Raw genomic sequence first — 24782 nt, forward strand, 5'->3', positions numbered from 1 at the left:
TACTCAATATACACAGCTTTCATCCATTCATCCATCCATCCATCTACTCATCTTATACAGCTTTCTTCCATCCATCCATCTACTCAACATACACAGCTTTTATTTATCCATTCATCCATCCATCCATCCATCTACTCAACATACTGTACACACCTTTTATACATACAGTAGATCCATCCTTCCATCCATCCACTCAACAAACCCAGCTTTCATCCATCCATCCTTCCATCCATCCACTCAACATACACAGCTTTCATCCATCCATCCATCCATCCATCTACTCAACATACTGTACACACCTTTAATACATACAGTAGATCCATCCTTCCATCCATCTACTCAATATACACAGCTTTCATCCATTCATCCATCCATCCATCTACTCATCTTATACAGCTTTCTTCCATCCATCCATCTACTCAACATACACAGCTTTTATCCATCCATTCATCCATCCATCCATCCATCTACTCAACATACTGTACACACCGTTTATACATACAGTAGATCCATCTTCCATCCATCTACTCAACATACACAGCTTTTATCCATCATTCATCCATCCATCCATCCATCCATCTACTTATCTTATACAGCTTTCATCCATCCATTCATCTACTCAACATACACAGCTTTCACCCATCTATCCATCCATCTACTCAACATACTGTACACACATTTTATACAAACAGTAAATCCATCCTTCCATCCATCTACTCAACATACACAGCTTTCATCCATCCTTTCATCCATCTAGTTAACATACACAGCTTTCATCCATCCTTCCATCCATCTATTCAACATACACAGCTTTCATCCATTCATCCATCTACTCAACATACTGTACACACCTTTTATACATACAGTAGATCCATCCTTCCATCCATCTACTCAACATACACAGCTTTCATCCATCCATCTACTCAACATACACAGCTTTCATTCATCCATCCATCCATCTATCTACTCATCTTATACAGCTTTCTTCCATCCATCCATCTACTCAACATACACAGCTTTTATCCATCCATTCATCCATCCATCCATCTACTCAACATACTGTACACACCGTTTATACATACAGTAGATCCATCTTCCATCCATCTACTCAACATACACAGCTTTTATCCATCATTCATCCATCCATCCATCCATCTACTTATCTTATACAGCTTTCATCCATCCATTCATCTACTCAACATACACAGCTTTCACCCATCCATCCATCCATCTACTCAACATACTGTACACACATTTTATACAAACAGTAAATCCATCCTTCCATCCATCTACTCAACATACACAGCTTTCATCCATCCTTTCATCCATCTAGTTAACATACACAGCTTTCATCCATCCTTCCATCCATCTATTCAACATACACAGCTTTCATCCATTCATCCATCTACTCAACATACTGTACACACCTTTTATACATACAGTAGATCCATCCTTCCATCCATCTACTCAACATACACAGCTTTCATCCATCCATCCATCCATCCATCCATCTACTCAACATACACAGCTTTCATTCATCCATCCATCCATCCATCTACTCATCTTATACAGCTTTCATCCATCCATTCAACTACTCAACATACACAGCTTTCATCCATCCATCCATCCATCCATCCATCCATCCATCCATCTATTTAACATACTGTACACACCTTTTATACATACAGTAGATCATCCATCCATCCATCTATTTAACATACTGTACACACCTTTTATACATACAGTAGATCCATCCATCCATCTACTCATCTTATACAGCTTTCATCCATCTATCCATCCATTCACTTATCTTATGCAACTTCATGCTTTTATCCATCCATCCATCTACCAATTTTATACAGCTTTCATCTATTCACATCATTCATTCATGTATTCAACATACTCTACACACCTTTTATATATAGATCCTTCCATCCATTCATCATCCATCAATCTACTCACTTTATACAACTTTAATCCATCCATCCATCCATCCATCCATCCATCCATTCAATATACATAGCTTTTATCCATCCATCCATCTACTTTTTTATACAGCTTCCATCCATCCATCCACTTATCTTATATATACTGATCCGGAAAAAATAAGAGACCACTGCAAACTAATCAGTTTCTTACGTTTTTTTTTCCTACAGGTGCATGTATTGGTAAGATGAACAGTTTTGTTTCATTTTTTGTAAACTGCTGACAATATTTATCCTAAATTCAAAATACAGTATAACTATTGGTATTTAGAGTGTATATAAAAAGATGACAACTGAAATTTAAAAGAAAGAAAACTTATCAGTAATCTAACAGTATCTGCAGAGCTTTAATAACTCAAATAAAACAAATACAAATAATCTGTAAACAAATTGTGTTAATGCTTTGGCTAAATACCATTCAGAAATCCGTATTTGGTGAAAAAAGCTGATTTGCAATGCTCGCCACCAGTTTTTTTTTTTTTACATTACTGTTGAATTACTTCATACCATCCGTAAAAAAGCAAACAGCTCAGCTTAGCTTGATGGCTTGTGAATATCCACCTTCCTCTTGATGACATTCCAGAAGTTTTCTGGAGTAAATTGTAGTGGTCTCTTATTTTTTGTTTATTATCCTACTTATCATATACAGAAAAAAAATGCATTTTAGTACACAAAGTGTTTTGGAGACGTTTCTCATGTATAAGTGAGAAAAAACAAATTGTAGATATTTTTTAAAGATGTTTTAAACGTCCATTTCTTTTGGATGTGGTGCTTAAAGAAGTTTATTTTTCCTGAACATCCTGACTCCAACAACAAGACTGAAAACCAGTAATGCTCGAACCACACCCAGTGTTGCGAAGGTTTTGTCATGTGAAAAACAAACAAACAAACAAAAAAATAAAAAAACTTTGTATTCTGTGTGATGGAATTTCCACAAAAATCAAACAAGTTCATCCACAATAACCACTTGAAGGTATTTGTGTACCATTTATAGTCTTAGCAGTTTTATTTGCTGATTAATAAACCAGCTTTTCTGATGGAAGGGTACAGAACATACATAATCTGAAGTATGCTGAACGTCAAATCTCAAACACATACTGTAAAAGCAATCTGTAAAAAGATCCTTGGAACCTGGTTTAACAAACTTCAAGATTAAACTGACGGTTTGAGCAAATTTCTGCCACAATTGTTAAATGCGACAACCTGTTGTCTGGAAAACTCATCTTGCAACCTGATTGGTCGATACAGAAGCAGTAAAAAGAACATTTCTGCCGTCATCTGATTAGCTGAATCTTGCAAAGGTTGTCTTGCACCCTGACTGGTTGATACAAACACATTCATGGACTGTTATTAAACAGCAGGATTGAAAAACATTTCAAAAATGAATGAACAGATGAACAACAGGAGAAGGTGTCCGTGCATTTTTAACATAAAACAACTGGTCAAGCATTTCAGTTGATCCACAACACGCGAGCTTAGATTTTTTTTTTCTTTTTTGTAAAACTCGCATTGTTCATTTACAAATTATTTATTTAAAGAATTCTATATTTAATATCCAGTTATACGGCAAGCAATGAACTTGTCCAAGCTGTGGAGTTGAGCCAGCTGAGTATATCTACATGTACAGTACTACCGAGTCGCATCACAGTGATAGCAAAGAAAAAAGATAGATCTTTCTCATTTAATACAACTCTGCTCTTTGGAAAGGTGGAATAAACGGTTTAACACATTGTACAGATGTGTAAAGATGTTTTATGCTGATATTTTAAGATCCAGATCAGAACTTCATAAGAACCATGGTTATTAAAGTACATTCAGTATGGTAATTTTCACTAACTAAGGTCCACTCCGTTAGGAAAAGCACACAAGTTAAAGTCCGAGGGCTACAGAACACTGGGGTTTCTACAGAATTCAGCAGGATCGGTGGCACGAATATGTACAATCAATCAATCGTCAAAATGATGGATAATGTAGCAGGCAAACAGGAAGCCGAGTTGCTCTCCTTCGTCTGGGGTGCGGTGTATTGCTTTTTGCATGTCTGTAGTTCTGGAAGCTAAAATCCAATTACACATGCATGCAAAATGAAAATAAAATCAGTTGTTGAGTCACTCTAAAGTTCTTAATAAAACAAACATTAATTTAAAATGACTATTAAAAGTCTTGAACAATTTATTATTCAAAAGTGTCTCAAAAAAGAAAAGAATGAAGAAATAAAAAAGGAAAAGGTTTCCATGCAGTGTGTCCTCTGAATTTATCTCCTTCTGATGTGGCTTTAGCTTCTTTCTCTAGAAGACTGAAGGCCAGAATGCTACAACCTTACTTTGAGGAAAAAAAAAAAAAAAAAAAGTTAAAATAAAAACCGAAAACAAACTCATCAGCAGGCGCGTGTTCATTGAAAAGCCTGATTCAGACTTAAAACAGAAACAAAAAAAATGCATACAGAATTCTTTTAACAGAAAAAAAAAACTTTCTAATGTACATATTAATTATATACACACGGGCACACGAGTTGTTTTACACGTCCTTCAAATTAAGATTGAAATTAACTTTAAGTCATTCATAGAAAGTCAAATCCTTCTTCAAAGTTGAACGGAAAACATCTGCATCAACGCTGCGCTGAAATACAGCTCCGGCTACGACGCAGGTTCAAGTAATTCTTCTTTAACTCATGTTAATATTGTTATTTTTCTCTAATCCAGTCTTGCGCGTGTGAATACGGCAGGAGACGTCCGAGACTGTGGATGAAGGCTACAGGATGTCGATTGCTTGGTGTCGCTTGCCGTAGTCCACGCCGCGCTCTCCTGGGACCTCGCGGTCATCGTCATCTGGAACACAACAGGGGGAAAGAAGAGAGGTTAGGGAAGGAGCGCAGCTATAAAACTTGTGCGCACACAATTTCACAAACACAAACATCACACTTGAAAACATGTGGAACACCAGTCTGAATTTCTGGCGTTAACCACTGTTAACCATTTTTCGACACGCATCAATGTGTTAAAGTGCGACACAAATCACAGTTGCGTCCAAGTTACGAAAGGAAGTCGAGAACCTCATGTGTATTATTACACACTTGAGACAGTGCGGTAGAGTTTCAGGCATCGCAAAAAAAAAAAAAAGACAGAAAAGAGCAGTTCAGAAAAAGTAAAGGAGTAACAGCGCAGAGGAGAGCGTCGTAATGAGTAATACATTACTCATTACAGTTAGCAAATTCATTGTCACTCGCTGTCACTTTGTAGCAGCACTGGGACGTTTAACTCGGTGTATCACTGGGCGTCCGAGGTGTTAATTACACTGACTGTGAGGTGAGAGTGGGTCTGTACGGACCGCAGTACCGAGGAGAGAGCAGCTGCCTGACAAAACCCACATTTACAACCAGTCACAGAAGCACATTCAGCAACAACACGCACCTGATAACGATTTTACACCCTACATAGTGCACTAGCTTTCGATTTAAACACTATTTGGAATTTAACACTTGAAACCTGGATGGTAACAGTGCTAATATTCTCAAGCAAAATCAGTGGAAATATACAGTAAGTCTTACAGGACTGTCCATCACCTCCACTAGTTTATTTTTCTCATCTTTTGGCAACGTTGCTGCTGATCCCCGCTGATGACAATAACTGTCGGTTACCAGACGCAGAACAGTATGTGCCGACCGAGCGAAATAACTCATTCAATAAAGAAATAAATCTGTTGATAAAAAAGGGAGTTTGCGGAACTTGTATAAAAACTATCACACTCGATGTCACATCATACCCTCTCATGTAATATTACTTTACTCATGTAATATTACTCACGCTCCGACAGCGGCCTCCCGGTTTTATTCCATTATTTCCGGTGAGACCGATTCATCTCTCTCACACACTCTTACAATAACTCGGACTTTGGACATTGTATACACTTACGCCCATGCAGCTTTCAATTGTATATATTTTGTAAGTATTGTTTTCTTTGGTTGGTTTTGGTGCACCTTTTTTGTTCAGTTTTCGCAATACACTTTTGTTTTTTTTCTAATCGGTCGTGGTGTTGTCGTTCTTGTTCATTGGGTTGGTTTTAAAGCACTCTGACACGAATATTAAATATCTCTCCTTTTATGTAACTTCAGCATAAGGAATCGTCATTCATCTATAAGCGACATCACCACATGGGCTCAGGACTACTTTGGCAAACCTTTGTTAAGTACCACAATTCTTAGTTACATCCACAAATGACAGTTAAAAGTGAACTGTGCCCAAAGGATGCCATATGTTAACAGTGTCCAGAAGTGCCGTCGACTTCTCTGGGCACGGAGGCATCTGGGATGGACCATCACACAGTGAAAACATCTACTGTGGTTAGATGAATCAGTATTTCAGGTATTTTTTGGGAGAAATAGACGTTGTGTGCTCTGGACCAAAGAAGAAAAGAATCATCCAGACTGTTACCAGCAACAAGTCCAAAAGCCAGGGTCCGTCATGGTATGGGATCGTGTCAGTGGCCTTGGCAAAGGTAACTTGCACTTCTGTGGTTGCACCATTTATGCTGAAAAGTGCATAGAGATTTTGGAGCACAATATGCTGCCTTCAAGAAGACATCTTTTCCAGGGACGCCCATGTATATAATTTAACAAGACAAAACCACATTCTGCACACATTACAAAGTCCTGGCTGCGGAGGAAGAGGATACAGGTACTTGACTGGACGACCTGCAGTCCCGACCCGTCTCCAATAGAGAATGCGTGGCACATTTTAAAGTGCAAAATGTGACAATAAAGACCCAGTACTGTTGCCCACCTTAAGACAGGAAAAATGGGACAAAATTACACCTGGAACACTTCATCACTTGGTGTTTTCAGTCCTTAAACATCTTTTAATGTTGTGGCAACATTACAAAGTGGTAAATGCTTTACTGTTCCAACTTTTTTTGAAATGTGTTGCAAGAACCAAAATTGAAAGATGTGTTTATTTTGAAATAGAAAATAAAGGAAGCATGAGGAACACATTAAATAATGTGCTGTTGTGTCTGCAATGAAATACAAGTCAAAGTAAATTTAGAAAATCACTGCTTTCTTTTTTTTTTCCCCCCATACTGTCCCAACTTTTTCTGATTTGGGGTTGTATGTGAGCTCTCTGCGCGTTCAGGCTGATGATTTGGCAAAGTACAGAAAGTCCTGTTCTTCTACTCCTGTAGCGTCAAGAGAAAACAGGATAAAAATATTTGGCCAGCGGGAAACTGAAACTCGCTGATATAGAAACAAGAGACTTTATTTTTTAATATGATAAAGTAAAAAAATTCTCTTTTTACCGTTTGCCTTATTTTGGGTTGTTTACACCATATATTCAGTCCAATCAAGAATCTAATATGTTATAATATTAATAATGATTGCTGCTTTTTATTCTAAAATAAGCGAGCTCATTTTTGAATGAAGAAATGCAGACGGGCATCAGAAGTGATCCAGTGATGGGATAGAAGTGCATTTGTGAGGTTGCCCCTGCTTTGTACACTGGTGTGCGATGGTCTTGGAACTGGTGTGAGGTTGTTTTTCAGTCAATGGTCTCGACCCCTAAGTTCCAGTGAAGGGAACTTTTAATGCTTCAGCATACAGAGAGATTTTGGACAATTTCATGCTCCCAACTCTGTGGGGACAGTTTGGGGGACAGCCCTCTTCCTGTTTCAACATGACTGCACAGCAGCACACAAAGCAAAGGTCCATAAAGACATGGATGAGCTAGTTTGGTGTGGAAGAACTTGACTGTCCTGACCTCAACACCTTTGGGGTGAATTAAAGCGAAGACTGCGAGACAGGCCTTTCATCCAACATCAGTGTCAGACCTCTTCTCAGGAGAGTTGATGCTGTTATAGCTGCAAAGGGGGCGGGGCCAAGGCTATTCCATGGCAGATACATAAACATTCAACCAATTTAAACGAACCATTATAATAATAAGTTAGGATATAACATAAGAGATTTAAAAGGTAGTTAAAAAAAGCTATAAATTAATAAAAAAAACTAGATAGATAGATAGATATCACAATATAGCATGGCCCAAGGTTTTTTAGATGCACTTTGCTAGAATGCGTAAAAGTTTTTCTGGTTTCTTCTTGCAGAATAAGTTCTTTAAATAGTTTGTTCTGGTAGAAACAGCACGAGAGGGAAACTGTCTACTAATTAATCGATCACGCGTGGCAGATGGACAGATTTTCAATGAGGATGAGCGGACATGCTCTAGTACGCCTGTGCACACACAGCGATGTCGATACTGAAATGAGCCCCATTCCACACACCCTGTAAAAACCATGTTTGCAGTATGTATTTACACACAACTATGACTAAGCCAATACACACACAAACATGTGACTGCACAAAGCACTACGCGAACTAGCAAGTAGACGAGCAACGGCGGACATGAGGGAGGAAGACGGGACAAGACAGGATGGACGGACGGAGGAGGAAGAGCGACGCAAAGGACAGCTGGCCATCTCCCGCGCTCACCTTGGGCGTCTTCCTCGCCGCCGTCACCGTCCTCCTCCTCGTTGTAAGCCAGCTCGGCCTGCTTGTCGGCCTCGTACTCGCCCACGTTGCCGTCGTCCCCGTTGTAGTCCGCCAGCTTGGAGGTGCGCTGCGGATCTACGGGGGACTCGTTTTCGTCAAAGAAGCGGCCTGAGCGGGGCGGAGGAAAGGAGAGAGAGAGAAAGAGGGGAAAGGAGGAGAGGAAGAGTGAAGAACAAAGGGGAAACAATATGGAGAGAAAAAAAGGAAGAGGTCAATCAGGATTAGGAGAGAGAGAGAGAGAGAAGTGTGTGAAAGTAAACGAACAATTCATTCATTCGTAAAAAAGGAGAAAGGGGGAAAAAAGGGACGAAAAGGTGGAAGTGGAGAGCAACTTTCACGCACGCGCATCTACACACCCGCGTCCTAAACTGCGTGTTCTTGTTACTCAGGACCAAAAGAACGATGCTGTGACTGCGTGTCTTTTTAGTGACACATAAACTGATATGCTCATACTCACTCTGTCGGTGTCGGAGTGGTGCGGCGGGGGCATGGGCGTCTCTCTGAGGGTCGATGGGGTTGGGCAGAACCTGAGCAGGATTCGGGGGAGGAGGCAGTGCCGCTCCAGGATTATCAGGATCTGCTCAAGGGCAAAACTGGATTAACAATTTACACAGGCGTGATCTAATTAAATACTTAAACATCTCTGTTTAAACACTGGTCAAATATACACCATTCTTAAATCATGTACTGGAACTGAACAACTTGAGGACACTGGAGAGAAGCTCGCGTCATAGCTAGTGAGTTCTGATTGGTCAGGTGTGGATTCATTTTCTATAACATCATCTCTGACAGCAGTGCAGCACGGGGCCATATTATAGCGCGGGCTCTAATCTCTGGGGATGTGTCCAAAAAATATATAATAATAATTTTTTAAAATATCCACGCTCTGGCTGTAGAATTCAAACACAGATACATGATGAATTTTCCAGCTGATGGTTGACTTTTAAACTTTTTCTTTAAAGGTCGGGGGTTCGAGTCCCAGCATCGCCAAGCTGTCACTGCTGAGCCCTTGAGCAAGGCCCTTAACCCTATCTGCAAGCTGGCTGACCCTGCGCTCTGACTCCAGTTTCCTAATTGGGATATGTGACAAATAAAGGCTTAACTTAACTTAAAAAAAATGAAAGAGTCACGGCACGCTGCACTTCTTTGTGGGGCGTCTATTTTTGCTCACACCGCAGTTACAAATGAACTGATGTCTCCTGATTAGGGAGACTCGAAGGGAAAGCCCTGATAAGACAGTTGCAACACAACGGGGGGTTTAATATAACTTAAGTGCGGATCATTTCTGACTCACACTTGTAATACCGTTGTAATGGTAACTGCTCATTCACTGACTCATCCAGTACAAAATTATATATTTTTTTATTCTCCAACATTGACATCAGTGCTTGAGTTTTTGTGACGTCATAGTGATGGATTATTCTGCTAGAACACGTCATAAACGAGTCTAAGTGACCCCTCCTCCACAATGAATTTTTTAACATCTCACCTCTCATTTGGCGCCGCTGCTCGCCGAACTCGTCCGCTTGAACGGCCGCCTTGTTGCCCTCATTTAGCACCGCGGGTTTGTCCATGAGCGGCTGAGGGACCTGTTGCTGGATCGGCGGGAGTCCTTTTCCAACACCTCCATCCTGGGGCAGCTCGGGGCGGTCCAGAGGGAAGCCACGTGGAGCGTTGACCCCAGTTTCCTCTCCAGCTCCACCTCCTGCTCTCGCACCGGTCACAATAGCAGCATCGGCACCAACATCAGGACCGGCTCCGGCTCCGGCTCCAGCTCCGGCCTGCTTGTCCTGCGGCACCACTGCCCCCTCGGCCGGCTCCCCGTGCTGTGCAGTGATGGCTGGCTTCTTCAGAGCTGAGGTAAAAAAATTGACTAATGATATGCACCAAAATATACAGTACTGAAACTCCAACGCGAATTTGCCAGTGTCGACATGGCTCCAGATGCACGTGTTCCCAGTAGTGGAAAGGAAGTTGTGTTGTGCAGTTATGGTTGGAAATGTGTCTCTCGACGGAGGAAACAAAACAATATATAGTTGAGTTTTATTTCCGCTCAGACGGGAGCGGCCGTGAATGAGGGCGAGGTTTAAAAAACTTGGCAGAACGATTCTGAGAGTAACACACTTACGCTATTGTTGCGAAATTTCGCACCTCGTTCCGGTAGTGTACGGTGTCAACATTATGCCGGCAAATCATCTCCTTTTATTTCCGGCAAACGTTTGAGAATCTGCGTAAAACGTTTTGAACCCTGTCTACACACTTATAACACACGCGTTACACATACTGTGGTAAATCAACACGCTAATAGAGAAATAAACTCGCGGATGACGACGAGGTAATATTGTTGGTCTTTTCGTTTCAGTACTGTATATTTTGCCGCGTACAGTATTAAACAACCCCTCCATTTTGTAAACTGTCGCAGCAGAAGAGATCAACTGTGCTGTTAAAACTCACCAAACTGCATTTCATCTCCCTTTACCCCCACCTCACCGTCTTCAATACCAGGCATTCCAGCATCACTTCCTGGTTTCCCCAACTCATCTGTTAGAGAGAGAAAGAAAATATCAACATATAAGGATCACCTTCACTGAGATCATCACACACAAAATCCAATTTCTTTTTCTCCAAATTAACAGATGGTGAAAAAATGAGAATACATTTAGGAAAAGGCCGCACTGCTACCCGAGTGTGAGACCGTGAGACACAGCATACACACACACACTGAATATTTCTAACTAACCACTATTTAATATCACTACTGTTCAGATGGGTAACGTTAATATTGATGTTATTTTTTTTATTTATATTATATAATTGTTGTGTAGCTACTATTATATTCTTTCACATCTAAAATGTTTATATTGTTTATACATTCAAATTGATGCTATTTGTAACGTAATTGATGTTTTATAATTGCTTTGGCAAAAATTTTATATTTCTGTTAACATTCATGCCTATAAAGCTTTTCTAAACTTCTGAGAAAGAGAGAGAGACAGAGATTCCCAGTCAGGGAACTAAGATTAATTTTATATAAGGTTATTATTAATCTGTCTATTTTATTCTGTTTTGTTTATCTACTCCTGTTATTTTTTTCTGAATCATTTTTGTGCTTTGGCAATATGAATATAAATATTAGTCATGCCAATTAAACACCTTCGAATCTTGAAAGGAAGAAGCAGATTATTTAAAAAGAAAAAAAAAAACAGCAAAAAGGTGTGCGAGGGACAGACATAAAACAGACAGGAAAAAAAACGGGGTGGAGGTGAGAGAATAAAGTGATAAAAAAAGAGGAAGTGGAAAATATAAATAGAAGTGAAGAGAGTAAGAGTGAGAAAGTGGACACAGAGAGAGAGAAATATAAAGAGAGGCACAGAGAGAGAAAAAAAAAAGAGACAGACAGCCAGAGAGATACAGTAAGTTTAAGACAGATAGATAAATAAAATAAGAGACACAGAGACAGAGGGTGAGAGAAGTGCAATGAAACAGAGAGAGAGAGAGAGAGAGAGAGAGAGAGAGGAACATTAAAAGAGAGAGAGAGAGAAATGTACCAAGAAATTCAAATCATCTTTAACATAAAATCTGGCATTTTTGATGATGATTTTAACATTTGCTTTTCTTCCTGAAGTCCGGAGGAAAAAGTCCTTACACTCTTTGGCATAAGCAGAGTGTGTGTTGAGTGTCGAGGTGGAGGCACACACACAACATTACCTTTCATATCCGTGTTGCCAAGATGCTGTGCACCCACAGGGTGGCGCTCTGCCGTAGTCACTGCACGGTGCTCTGCCTGAGCTCCCACTGTATCTGTTTTATGTACCTCCACGGGTTCCTGGGGGAACAGGAGAGATCAGAAAGGCAGGTGAGATCGTCATGCAGGGCAAGAGATTAAATCAGAAAAGAAATCATGTAAAATTCAGCTTTATAATTAGGATGTGTGTTCTGAAACAGATGAGAGGTTTTAAATTTCTTATAAAAAAAAAAAAAACTAACACGCTTTCAATAAAAAATTTGAATAAGAAAAAAAAAGTGTTCCATTGTAATCCAATTTTTTTTTTTAAATCCTGATATTTAGTTTTGGTATGATTTGCTAAAAAAGACCAGAGGCAGCAGACCAGTGGCACCACGACTAAGACTAAAAAAAAAAAAAAAAAAAAAAACATTTTCAGACATTCCTAAAACAAGAAAGAAGGAGAAAATAAATGAATGAATGAATAAATAAATGAATAAATAAATAAGAGAGAAGTAAGACCAGGGGAAAGTTCAGTTAAGTTCAAAGGTCAGGAACATCATAAGAATATTAAAACAGGATAGAGACGGTTCAGTACACCTGGTTAGTATTTCCATGATTGTTGGACGATCTGTTTTTATATTTTCTAATGGCTGGTGACCTGATTGAGTCGGTTATTATTAGGAAATCCTTTCGTAATATGGATTGGATGAATTTCAAAGCCACAAGCTGGGCGCTTGCCTCTGCAGTAAAAACTTGAACTTTGATCTGAGATGGATAGACAGTCCTGCAGGAGATCTGTTGCGAAAGCTGTCGCCACTTTATTTCCTGGTTTTGATCCGTCTGTGTGTACTGGGGCGCGCAGTGAACATTTTTCTACAAAAATTAAAGATTGATTTGTAAAAACTGCAGGGTTTTCCTTAATTGTTCTCGGTTTGATTGTATATTATAATGGCAACTTTAATCGTCCGTTTTCCAAGGAGGGTTCAGTAGCTTCCATGTATAGACTTTGGATTGGTGATGATCTGTAGACTCCTAATGCCAGTCATATGCCTTAATGATGTACAGTATACAGAAGGCGTATATATGATTTCCTGGCTGATCCATAAATGATAGAAATCCAGTTTTGATCAAATCAAAGTTATATACAGTGGAACCTTGGATTACGAGTAACGTGGTTTACGAGTGTTTTGCAAGACGAGCAACAATTTTTAATAATTTTTTAATTGAAAAACGAGCATTGTCTCAGTTAACGAGCACCGAGTATCATGTTTCACGCATGCGCTTCTTGTTTTAACAACGAGCGTTACGTCATCACAAGTGAGCCAACGGTTTTTCTCTCTCTTGCAGCAGAATTGTAGGTAATCGTCTCTCCTGCTGGGTGAATAGACACACGCGCTGTGTGTGTGTGTGTGTGTGTGAGATGTGCGTGTGCGCGCACACACACACACACACACATTAACGGAGAGACCGTTTTTAAAACCGTTTAAAAATTAGCAAGGAACATCGCTAGTCACACTCGCGTGAGTGCATACTAACGGGATTACTACTGTAAAGTAAAACAACAACAACAACAAAAATTAAACAGCTCCTCACCTTTGAAAACAGTCGCGACAGAGAAGAGTTTGTGTTTATTTGGCAACCTGAGAGAAGGGGAGCTGTAAAGCCGAGACCTATCGTCTCCCCTGCTGGATCTTAGTGCCTGCAGTGTTTTTGAGTGTGTGTGTTTGTGTCTGTGTAAGGCAGAGAGTTTGTGTGTTTGTTTGGCAACCTGAGAGAAGGGGGCCGTAAACGCGAACGAGCCCCCCTTCATCCCCCCTCCTCTCAGGTTGCCAAATAAACACACAAACTTCTCTCTGTCGCGATTGTTTTCAAAGGTGAGGAGCTGTTTAATTTGTTTTTTGTTGTTGTTGTTTTACTTACAGCAGTGATCCTGTTAGTATGCGCTCACGTGAGTGTGACTAGGAATGTCCCTTGCTAATTTTTAAATGGTTTTAAAAACGGTCTATCCGTTAATGTGTGTGTGTGTGTGTGTTTGTGCGCGCGCGCACATTTTACACACATACACTCTGCATGCACAAACGAAAACCCTTATCTGTCGGGGTTTAATTTTACATTTTTTTAAGGTAAAGTACAGGTTAATTTGTTTTATTTTTACTTTATATTTTGTATTAATTATATTTATGTATTTATTTTTTTGGGCTGTAGAACGAATAATTTAAGTTTCCATTATTTCCTATGGGAAAATTAAATTTGGTTTACGAGTGTTTTGGAATACGAGCCCACTTCCGGAACGAATTAAGCTCGTAATCCGAGGTTCCACTGTATATTTATTTATCAGAGTTGAGCCATCTGCTCCCCATTTCGTTTTGGAAAACATTTATTTTTAAGCATTTTAATGTGTGGAATAAAAGACAGTATACCATTACGGGTAATACCAAGGAATTTGGTCTCTTATTAAATAATTTTAATGGGGACTCCATCTATATACAACTCTGGTTCATTATGTAATCACCGAAGCTGACAGAAACCTGTTTTACACCAAAAAAAAACAGTCAGGGATTGTCATTGTGGGGTGGGGGGCTGGGGGGGTCATATAGCATTTAGTTTTCTAGCAGTGACAAAAACTTGACAAGCATCGCTCTTAATTCAATACTGTAATAATTCTGTTAATGTTATGGGAAAGTGTTGCTCAGATAGTCAGTTATGGTGTAGATAAACGTACAGCAGGAATAATGTTTGTTCATATCCCTTTTACTCCTCGAACAGGTCTTTAAACACACCTGTGTGTGCGTACTTTTACCTTGTTTAATTTGGAAGCTTTTTCTTCCAGCCGCTTCCTGCTCTCTTCGAACTCTTCTTTGAGCTGCGCCATCTGTTGGCCGCACTGCAGGCTACAGGATTGACAAACACACAGGAGCTTCTTCATTTAGGAAAGAAACACACTCTTTGGTGCATGGAACTTTAATGCACACACTTTACACCTAGCTCTGAACAAGCATTTTTCTTATTTATTCCCCCCCACCACCCCCCCGATTTTCTCCCTAATTTAGTCGTGTCCAACTCCTCCCTGTCACGAGGGAACTTCCACATTAAGGCTAATTACTACCGGCTAGGAGGGCCGAGGGCTGTCACGCGTTTCCTCCGAACTACGCGACACCAGCCGACCTCTTTTTCGAACTGCTCGCTCACGGGGGCGTAGGGGGCGGCGTAACACACTCTGAGGAGCTCCCTTTGCGTGCACGAGCTCACATTACAAATTACGGTTCTCGCATGGCGTAGAACCATAATTAATGTGGGAGCACCAAGTACCTCTCATACCACCCCGCTGAGAGAGCTTGGGCAATTTAGCTCTCTCGAGACCTCCGGCTGTGAGAGGTTACAGCATCACTCAGGAACTGAACCAGCGATCTCCAGATGATAGGGCGAGCACTTAACCACTGCGCCACCAAGAGCGTGTGTACACAATCGTCCACTGTCCATTACTGTTAATATTTCTTTCAACTGTATTTGGATTTCTTTAAATCGGACTCAATATATTTTACGTTTATCATATTGTGGCTCATTTCACAATGTTTTGTCATTGCATGAACTCATGCAGCACTAATTGTATGTAATCATTACAGGTAGTCCCCAATTTACAAACACTTGAATTTTTCGCAGATACAAGCGGACCGCGGTTATACTTCTAGTTCATATGCTCACATGTATTGTACAAAAAACAGGCACTGCAGATACCAATATTTAAATTATATACAATATTTTCAGTGTGTAAGTAAATGTATAAAATGGCCAAAGACCATTATACTCTGTGTGTGTGTGCGAGAAATGTGTGAATAATCCTAACAGAGTTTGCACACAACGGCGTCCGGGATTCCCCTCGCGATTTAAAGACACAGAGACAACACCGTTACATTTCACTGTGAGATTCATTTCCTTAGGCGCAGTTACATTTCTTGTTGGAAAAGGGGATTTAGTCAAGTGGATCGATATGCTTTACATTATATATTAATGTTAATGGTGTATAAAACTAAAAAAAAAACAAAAAAAACAATCTGACTTACGAACATGCTCCCGGGACAGAACTCGTTTGTAAGTAGGGGACTACCTGTACATGCTTTTTATGATGTGTGCTGTACCCGTAAAGATTTAAGGTTTGTAAGGAGACTGAGGATTTTAGAAGAGAGAAATATTCCCTGAAACATGATAAATAATTAATCCACAGATCGTGCTCTTTCACTCCACTCACCTCTCATACTCCATCTTCCTCTCGAGGTTTGTGTTGTTCTTCTTCACCTCCCTCAGCTGCTCCTCCTGCCTGATAATCTCATCCCTCATCTCCTTCACTTGCTCTGTATGCGCACGCACGCACACACACACACACACAGTTACAATCCAACAAGTTGTGACGTTATAAGAATTTTTTTATTAAAGTTTTTTTTATTTATTTTCAAACTTTACAGAAAAAAAACACTAAACAAAACATCTGCGTTCATGCCTTCAGCAAAAGTAAGGAGGCTGTCAAATACTCTAAAATGTGCCAGTAGACCCTCTAACTGTATACCTAAATTCTCCAGTTTAAGACAGTGGATCAGGGTCTTTCCATTAAGTCAAGATTAATCTCCTAGCCAAAAGGGAACAGAAGGCCAATATTTTAACTTTCTTTTGGTTAAAACTGGTATTTTCTGGAGGCACACCACACAATGCAACAAATGGAGTTGGCTCTACTATCTCTCCAAACACTCCAGAATAAGTCTCGAAAATATTGGTCCAGAACATGTAGAGTCTTGGACAAGTCCAGAGCATATGCAGCAGAGTTGCAGGAGCCCGCCTGCATCTGTCACATGTGGTGTCCATATTAGCCTTAATCTTAGAAAGTCTGACTTTTGCACAATCCTAAATTGTATTACAGCATGTCTAAGGCAAATGGATGATGAGAAAATTCCCTGTATTATTTTGTGCCAGATTTCCTCTGAAACTGGTTCATCTAAATCTGTCTCCCATTTATTTCTGAGTAAGTCTAAGGGTATTGAATCATACATGTTGAGTATTTCATAAATCCTGCAAATTGTTTGTTTTTGGACTAATTTACATTCAAATATTGAATCTAATAAAGAATTTGGATGGGAAATTATTAGAATTCAATGCCACAAAGTTCCGAAGCCGCAAGTATCTATAAAAACGTGATTTGGGAATGTCGTATTTCTGTACCAACTGTTCGAAGGATGCAAAATTTCCATCAATATAGAGTTCATACAATGAGACCAAACCCTTTCTAGTCCAAACTTTAAAGGCATCATCCATGTTATAAGACTAATTTAACTACTGAATTAAAATAAACGAGTAACAAGACATAAATAATATTTTACATATAAATTAAATATCTTCACATTTCCATATTAACCTTATAAAAAAGATTAGACAAACATTTATTAGTCAATACAATTTATTTCTATCTAAATGGCATCTGAATTTATAAAAAAAATTATATTATAATACATAAAAAAATAATTATGAATTAAGAAAGAACTAATTGTAGTTGTATTCATTTTTTTAAATGCTGATATAACCATTGTGTTAAAGTGTTTTAAACGCTAACCTGTCACAGATTTATGTACACACTCAGTCCACTTTAATAGGAACACCTGGACATTTATGTCCAAAAGCTTTTAACCTGCCCTTACTCTATTGCACTGTGCTGCTGCTATGCGACAGGCTGATGGTGTAGGTGTATTATGTACGATGAATAATTATAACTTCGTTAGAAGAACAGCTTCCTGAATCCTGAGCTCTTTCAGAATAAGGGGTGTTTTTTGTTTTTTTTGGTCGTGGTGTCTTACCTTTCAGTCGTGTAATATCAGTGGTCTTTTGTTCGAGTTCATTCTGCAGCTTCATCTGTAAAACACAAAAAGACGGATTTAAAACCTGGTTACGACTTGTTTAAAAAAATCACACGTACACGCTGGATAGGACAACCTTGAACTCTGAGAAACTATAACCAATCATGATTACGTTATTTAATAGGGATGGAAATCGCCATGAAGCAGACGATACAATATCATCATGATACCCCGATGTGCTGATTCAGTTCGTATTGCAAGATTTGCATTGAGATTCTATTAAATATAATTTATTAATACCTTACTTCGATATTAGCGTTTTTTTTTTTTTTGGTAATAATTTACTTCTACTATACAGGATGCCGTCATGCCCGCCAATGAGTGAACATTAGTTTACAGTGCACCACCTGTAGGATTATGGAGAAACTACAATATTTTACCACCTCAAATGCAAACATGTATACATTTAAAAAAATTGAGTGAATTGCCACACAGATGAATCACGATACATAACTCAATCTATTATTCCTCCTCTTTTCTCTATTATTTAATCCCTCAGCGTCAATGAATTCTTCAATCTGATTTGTTATTTCTAACACATTACAGAGACTACACAGTTTTGTTTTTTTTATAAAAATGCATCACATCCTATAGCATTATGAATTTAACATGTAGCATGATAAGTAGCTTTCATAATAGGTTGCATCACCAAGCGCTGCCTGTTATAATACAATTAATAAAATTGTATGCCTAGGTATGACGTGCATACTGTGCAGTACATAGCTTTCTTTTTGCAAAATTAAACACTAAATTCCTTCCTTAATTTAATAAAATCTTCAGGCTGGTACCTGACACCAAGGATTAATAAACTGTCGCGTCGGCTTCTGTTGTTTTGTTTAACTGCAAAAACCTGGCGCGTTCCTAAGCGTGCAATCTTTCACGAGGAGTTTGATTAAGTTGATTGTGTTTTGTTCCACAGTGTTACGACCGCTCCCAACAGCACTTCCTTTGCAGTCAACAAACTTTGGCTCTCTCACCATGTTTCTCTTGCTACTAAGTCTACAGGCATGCTGCACGTGTTAATGAATTTATGTACAGTTAAAATGTAATAGATCAGCCACATTATACGAAAGCTGTTTTAGCTGTTTAGGTAAGAAGTTAAGTCAAGTCGGCTTTAATTGTCATTTTATTGTCAATTTACCATATACAGTTCAGTAACCAATAAACCTCCTAAAATCATTACTGCTGCTAAATGATGTTTGTGTCACATCTTTAACCAAACATCACCACAAAGACCTAAATCTGGACGAGTATTAAGCCACATGGTATTTAGAGACAATTACTTCAGGAGGAGGCAGATTAGCGTTGTGCTAATTTCACCCCCAGAATAGAAATAGTAATGTGATACCATTCTCTGAACTAGTCCTAACCAGAAACGCAACATTTTGAGACTTTCTGCTCTCCAACATTCCTCGAAAACAGGTAGTTCAGGTTATCAATCATCTGATACAAGAAGCTGAATTTTTTTTTCCCCCTTAAAGGACAAAATGTTTTGGCCCGTCTTGGAAAGAAAGAAGAAAAAGTCATTTGGTGAACAGAATACTGGACTGGAAAAACAGGATCTACAAGTAAAAGAAGCAAATAAACTGATGACTTGTTTAAATGGGAGAGAGGGGGGGCAGAAGAAAGTTGTCTAGAGAGCTGCTTGTTATGCTGTGGTGGAGTTCGCTAAACACACAACACGTAAACCCTTGAGCAAACATCCGTGATTCTGCAGTTTACAATATGAAAGGCGAGACTGACAGGACACACCCCTTCATCTGTGAACCTCGGAAGCATATTAATACAGAGGACAAAAAAAAGAAGGACCGGACCCTGGAGCCGTGAGCCAGGACACCCTGGTGGGCTTTTCTGGTCGTAATAGATTGGTCATGTGATTACGGAGAGCAGGAGAGCTCCTTCACACCTCGGGGCTTCGTCTCAGCATCAGATAAGAAGTTCAGACAAGAAATTCTATAAAGTGTGTAAGGGCCGTTTCCTTTTCATATGGATTTCATGATTTTTTATTAAATTGCTTATCAGTTCAAAGAGAATCTGCCCGGTCTCTTCTACAATTCAATTCAATTTTATTTGTATAGCCCTTTTAACAATTGCCATTGTCCCAAAGCAGCTTTACACAATCAATAGCTATAATAAAGTGACTCCAACAAATTAACAATACATCATGGGCAAAGAATAAGAGAATAATAAAAAAAAGGCTTTGATGTGCACTATTAAACAATATTAAACAATCATGTAAGACACAAAGCAGCTGACAAATTGGAGAATCCAGCAGAACCTGCTCTGTGAAAGGTGCGGCTGTGGGTCTGTGTAATATGATGTGTCCTTGAAGACACACTGTGTGTTCTAATAAAGAAATAATGCTATAATGCAGGTGACGAACATACATACAGTACGTAAATTTGGTACACATAAGAGACGTGAATTTTTACTGTTTATTTAACACGGGTGTGGATATGGACGGCTGCACAAAAGAAACTGTTTGTCTTCGTATTCCATTGGACATCATGATGGTGAAACTTTTAGAGTCATTATAAATTCTAATTCAGTTATTATTAATAATAATAATAATAATAATATTAATAATAATAACATCAACAGTAAAAACAACAACAAGCAGCAGCAATAAGAGAGATTCCGGTATTAAACTCATATCCCTACAAATATTAATAAAACAAATTACCAATTCAAACATTTAGCATCACATGACATCTCTTAAAATTTTTTGTTCTCTCCGTTCTCAGGTAAGCTAGTGCATTTAAACCCTCCGATACAGCAGGTGGCAGTATAAACCTAGCTACCATTAAATAGAGACGTCGTTGTCGGGAGTTAACCATGGCTTATATTATTGATTTTTTTTTTTTTTTTTACTTTTTCATTCAGTGATGATGACAATGTGCTGTTGAAATAGTCACTGCGTTCACCTGACTTGACATCTTGTTTTGTTTTTTTTTCTTTCTTTTCTATGGGTCTGTGTGAAAGGACTGGTCTTTATCCCCGCCTCCTCCTACAAGCCAAGAGGAACTCAAGGAGAGAATCATCGAGGCGCTGTTACACAAGATATGATACAGCTAGTTTGGCATGAGCTGGACTAACGACTTGAGGCGTTTCGTGTCACATATTCAACATTTGTGAATCTTTGTAAAATCGGTTATAAAATCCATTTATGTAAACATTAAAGCACTTTTTGTAAGTCGCTCTGGATAAGAGCGTCTGCCAAATGCCTAAATGTAAATTTAAATATGTTGTTGGAATTTTAATAAATAAATGTTGTATTTTTCGACATGAGGTCTATTTAGTTTTCATTTGCCTAAAACATGTACTTACTCAGATATTCCATCTGAATGTAACTTTTCTTCAGTGTCTGATCCATCAACGGATCTCTGAACAGAGCTCGACTTCATAAAGCTTTATACAGCACATCAACTTGCGCATGTGTCTTTGCCTGCATATATGTACACAGTCTTGACATTTCGACACCACGCCTTAATGCTGGCAATCAAACCCACTCAGATGGCCAACTACGCTTAATCAAAACACAAGAGAAAAGCGACAATAGCTTCATACATTACAAAATGCCTTCAGAGTGAGTGCGCATGAAAGAGAGAGCACTTGAGTTCGGCGAGTGCTGTGCTCTGAGACACTTCCATGTTACACGAGCAAGTCGAGGTGTGATTCACGGCACCTTCCTAAACAAGCTTGTTTGCTACTTTTTTTAAACATTGTATATAGGTCAAAGCTCAACACCTTCAGAGCACTTGTGTGGGTGAGAAATCTTTGTGAATACCCACCTTTTCATCTGTACACTTTTTCACAAGTGCGTCCCGTGCCTGCAGTTTGCCCTCCAGCACGCTGTAGTCACCATCCTTCTGGTCTATCTGTCTCCGGTGTGTGTCCACCTGCAGGACAAAGCATGACCATTTAAAAAATCATCGCATAACTGCAGACCTTAAAATCAGTCAATCACATGACAGCAGAAACTTGGTAAGTAGAGAGAGATCAGGGAAGAACATCCAGACTGGTTTGGGCTGACAGGAAGTGCATGGTAACATATTACCTAATATAACCACTTTCGGTTTTCACACTGGACACCGTGAGATTGGACAAAAGAGAAGCTGACGTCTTTTCAGAAGCCAGCTTAGACACATTCTAATGTCTGATGCGAACACTGACTTAAAATCTTTACCATTATTTTAAATACTGTGCTGCTGTGACATGATTGGCTTTTTACTATAATCACAGGTTTCTATTAATGTGGCTGGCACTATTAGGAAATAACTGTACACAGTGCAGGAAAAGGGAAGAGATGATTAACCATGTCCCCTAACGAAACATAAAAAAATTAATAATCTGATATATAACGCAACATGACGCTCCATGAGGCCTTATAAGCGCCCGCGGCACTCCACTAAGCATTAGATAGATAGGTGGATACTTTAATGATTCAGAAGGAAATTCCTGAAAACCAGCAGGAATATAAAATATTATAAAAAAAATAGAGACAAATTATTGGGTTTCAATATAGTTACAAGCAATGATTAGTGGGCCCAAGCACCTGCGCCACAACACAACCCATGTGTATTTTTTTTTTTAAATAATGTTAAAATCTCCAAGAAGACCTGGTTGCATCCACCAAACTCCAACGAAGCCATGAAGTTTTGCATGTAGTGGTAACCATGACAATGCAGTTGTAAACTAATATTACCTTTTAGATTTATGATGCCACCATGCTTGGGCCCTGATAACAGTACTGTAATCCTTAGAAAAGCAATAGGGCCCTTTGCACTCTTGTGCTCACAAGTGCTAGGGCCCTAATAAAACTTTATGATGCTTTATAAAGAGGTTTATTACATTTCATAGAGCTTTAGAAGGGTTCAGGACAATTGATAAAGTTTATAAGCGTTTATGAACCTCCATAAACATTTATAAAGCTTCAGGATGCGTTGTAAACTTTATAAGGGTCAAAACAATTTATAAGGTTAGTAACATTTCATAAAGCTTAATAAGGGTCCATTACACAATATAACAATTAATAACATTTAGAACATTTCATGAAGCTTTATAAGGGTTGATGATGTTGTATAAAAGCTCCATAAGGCTCTGACCTGCAGCATGAGCTCGGAGTTGCGCTTCTCCAGGCGGCTGCGCGCGGCGTCCGTGCGCTTCACCTGCACGTGCACCTCGGCCAGCTCATCCAGCGCGCGCCTGTGCTGCCGCGACACGCTCCAGTAGTTGTAGCTGAGCAGCGCGAGCAGCACCATCAGACCGATCAGGATGAAGGACGGGAGCCGACCTCCGCGCCGATTCGCCCCGAAGCCGACCATCGTGGCAGAACCGAACAGAACCGTGGGAACAGGAACAGGGAAATAAATAAATAAAATAAAACCAGCGCGAGCCTGAACAGTTCAGTAATTCGCAGTCATTTGTGTAAAAAACGGCGCAGATTTGACTGAAACAGGATTCTTCTCGGGTTTCATTCAAACTCTCACACTCGCTCGCTCCAGGAGTGTGTGGACGCGACTCGTCTCCTCTCCTTCCGCACAGTTGGCGTTTTTTTCCCTTCCTCCCTCCTGTACCTTCTCTCTTATTTCATTTCCTTGTTTGCACGAGTAGCAGCGCGTGCATCATCAACCCTGTCGATGTGGCGTGTCTTTGCACACACACTTTCCCCCTCACTCTCTCTCAAGACATACACTCTCGCTGCACATCCATGCATTAAAGATGCATTATTTTGCAGCGAAGTTTTCATGCATCAACAACACAAAACCTGCTCAGTTTATCCTTTTTCTGTTAACTTAAAACTCCAAGAGATATCTGCTTGATAGTATAGCTGCAATGTATTCACAGAACTATGCACCAAGGTTGCTTTATCGCTGGGCAATAAATAAACATTCTATTTATGTGCAAAAAACAAAACAATATTAATTCGGATAAATCAGAAAAATGTGCATAAGCAAAATGCTAGCTTAGTCCTGGTCCTATCCTGTGCCAACGGGTCACCTAGCATCTCTGTTAACGTTAGCATTATCCCCAGGGTTAGACAATTAATACTATAAAATACCTGTTATATGCATGATACAAATACACAATGCATTAATTCAGAAACGCATGCATTAAACAAAAACAACAACAACAACAGTGAAACGGCGCGCGCGCGCGCGCTCTTAGATCATTGGCGTTGCTAGCCAACGCAGCTAATCCTGTCACAAGCTAACTGAGGTGACTAGCTCAACAAAACCGAGCACTAACTCCAAACACGACAGCACGGAATTAACACAAAATAATATTTACACACTTTACACGCCTCTCTATCGCCGTCTCGGACCCCAAACAACTATTTTATCTCCTTTCAGCAGAATCGCTTTAACGAAATCCGTCAGAAGCTGCGAAAAAGGTCGTCCTGTCCAGAATGCGACGCAGATTGACACCCGCGTCATCCAATCACAAAGCAGAATCATGCACTCTTTACGCTGCTGATTGGAGAATGAATGCTTCCCGATATCTGATTGGACGCACAGTGATGGAGGCGGGACGTGTAATAAGACATGAAATTAATATGACAGTAATATACTGTGTGTGTGTGTGTGTGTGTGTGTTAAATAACAGTGCAAATTCTACCTTTCAAAAAAACCTATTTCTTA

General features: G+C 39.5%; 1 protein-coding gene across 2 annotated transcripts; it reads right to left on the bottom strand.

Annotated features, from left to right (window-relative positions):
* Nucleotides 1-4123: 4123 nt before the first annotated feature.
* Nucleotides 4124-24551, bottom strand: golm2 (golgi membrane protein 2). Of its 2 annotated transcripts, XM_053492237.1 has the most exons (11): nucleotides 23247-24551; nucleotides 21933-22040; nucleotides 18082-18136; nucleotides 16491-16593; nucleotides 15045-15135; nucleotides 12226-12343; nucleotides 10972-11058; nucleotides 10007-10372; nucleotides 8975-9094; nucleotides 8458-8625; nucleotides 4124-4810 (listed from the first exon to the last, which is right to left on the bottom strand). In XM_053492237.1, the coding sequence occupies exons 1-11, from the start codon at nucleotides 23463-23465 to the stop codon at nucleotides 4734-4736; spliced, it is 1512 nt and encodes a 503-aa protein (XP_053348212.1). In that variant the 5' UTR covers nucleotides 23466-24551; the 3' UTR covers nucleotides 4124-4733. The 2 variants fall into 2 exon arrangements, with proteins under 2 accessions (XP_053348212.1, XP_053348213.1); XM_053492238.1 differs by lacking the exon at nucleotides 8458-8625.
* Between the last annotated feature and the right edge of the window lie 231 nt (nucleotides 24552-24782).

Source organism: Clarias gariepinus, chromosome 3 (genome assembly GCF_024256425.1).
Source record: "Clarias gariepinus isolate MV-2021 ecotype Netherlands chromosome 3, CGAR_prim_01v2, whole genome shotgun sequence".
NCBI classification, from domain to species: domain Eukaryota; kingdom Metazoa; phylum Chordata; class Actinopteri; order Siluriformes; family Clariidae; genus Clarias; species Clarias gariepinus.